Source organism: Lottia gigantea (genome assembly GCF_000327385.1).
Source record: "Lottia gigantea unplaced genomic scaffold LOTGIsca_1456, whole genome shotgun sequence".
In the NCBI taxonomy this organism is placed as follows: Eukaryota; Metazoa; Mollusca; class Gastropoda; family Lottiidae; genus Lottia; species Lottia gigantea.
The window spans coordinates 5,900-7,544 of record NW_008707725.1 but is presented as its reverse complement, the minus strand read 5'-3'; the positions used below and the strand labels follow the sequence as shown (position 1 = coordinate 7,544).

The 1,645-nt window shown below is 33.9% G+C and overlaps 1 protein-coding gene across 1 annotated transcript; it reads right to left on the bottom strand.

The window, feature by feature from the left end:
- Nucleotides 1-224: 224 nt before the first annotated feature.
- On the bottom strand, nt 225-1,424 carry LOTGIDRAFT_176461 (hypothetical protein; the record flags this gene model as incomplete). Its single annotated transcript, XM_009050144.1, has 3 exons — nt 225-389; nt 1,016-1,186; nt 1,346-1,424. Coding segments are annotated over 3 exons (415 nt in total), but the record flags the coding sequence as incomplete, so codon positions are not given.
- Nucleotides 1,425-1,645: the final 221 nt, after the last annotated feature.

Sequence of the window (1,645 nt, the reverse complement as noted above, 5' to 3'; positions counted from 1 at the left end):
TCAATTCCATGCTCACACCAATTTTCATCAAATTCAATTGAAAATTGTAGCATATGTTGTGCCCACAACCAAATTTTCAAAAATCGTCAAATTCAAACTTGACCGAGATCTTATCAATTCCAATGTTCAAAATCAATTGAAAATTGTAGCTTCTTATGTGCCCACATGTAATGTTGACAAACAGACCGATGGACAGTTTAACGACGTATAAAAACAAAACTCACCTGGAAACCATTTATCAAATGATAAGGCAGCTTTAGATAAATGTGGCGCACTGTTTCTACTTCTACCTCGTCTAGTTTTTCTCACTGACACAGATGATGGATGAAGTTTATACCATTTCCAGTCACCTGTAAGTCTTACACCACCAGTATACCATACATGATCATCTGAAACACAACAAATGTTCTTTATTTCTGTTCTTCACAAAGGAATGATAAATCTGATGACAGTATCAAAGATAGTGGACCACAGCCATATACGCCCTTCACGGCATGCGGATGGTAAAAACGAAACATCCATTTTAAGTTTCATCAAAATCGGTTGAAAACTAAGAGAGTAATAGCATATTCAAAATTTTGGGGCAAGGGCAATAACTCTGCGTCTAACAGTCGAAAATAGCTCAAATTCGAACTTGAACTTCGTTTTATGAACATGTATACACATACCGAATTTCATTTGATTCCATCAAACGGAAGGGAATGTCGACAATATATGTCCACATAGAGAGATGTGGGCGTATAAAAAAGATTTTGAATAAAAATATTTAGCAGTACAGTAACAATCACCAGTATGAAATATTCAACCTTCATACACTTCTATTTCATGTGGGCGTATAAAAATATGGTTTACGTTTTAATCAGACACAGGATAGCAAATACCTGATCTTACAATTAATGTATATTTCTGTTTTTAAACCATTTGATGAATTTCCCGTCAAAAAACTTATAGGTTTAAAGTTGTTGTTATGGATCAGACAAGCTTCTATACTCTTTAAGTGAAAGAAGTTTTTTACCTGTTGCAACTTTTAAAATATTGGACAAGAAATTATTTTCTTCTTCAGACTCAATATTCACTAAACTGGCATTATATGAAGCACACTTCTCTATTGCTTGTTTCAAGTCTCTGGCACCAACAAAAAACATATAACAACTACCATCTCTAGCTACCCCACCCTCCTCACATCCTAAAACAAAACATAAGTTCAAAACGTCAAATTCTTATTTCTGAGCTTTGTAAACTAGCTGACAAATGTTTCTATTAATGGGTACTAAAAATAAAATTTGAATGACACAATACTCATACTTAATATCAAATATGATAGTGAGATTATACCCATCATTACCACCTACAACCATACTGCCACCAGTTCCTCTCTTATCATCAGATGCTACTACCAGAATATGCAAGTCCAATATTCCCATGTTTACAGCAAGAGACTTATACAAGGTATAGAAATCTCAGTAATATTCTAGTAATTTAATTTCTTTCTAATTTACTACAATTTACAATTTTTTCTATTCATTATCCCCCTTCGTTTGACCAATTGTACCTTAGTCTCAGAAATGGGATTTCTTCAGCTAAGCTAATCAACAATAGTGTTCACAGCTCACCATCAAAACTTGAGCCTTCAAATACACGTGTG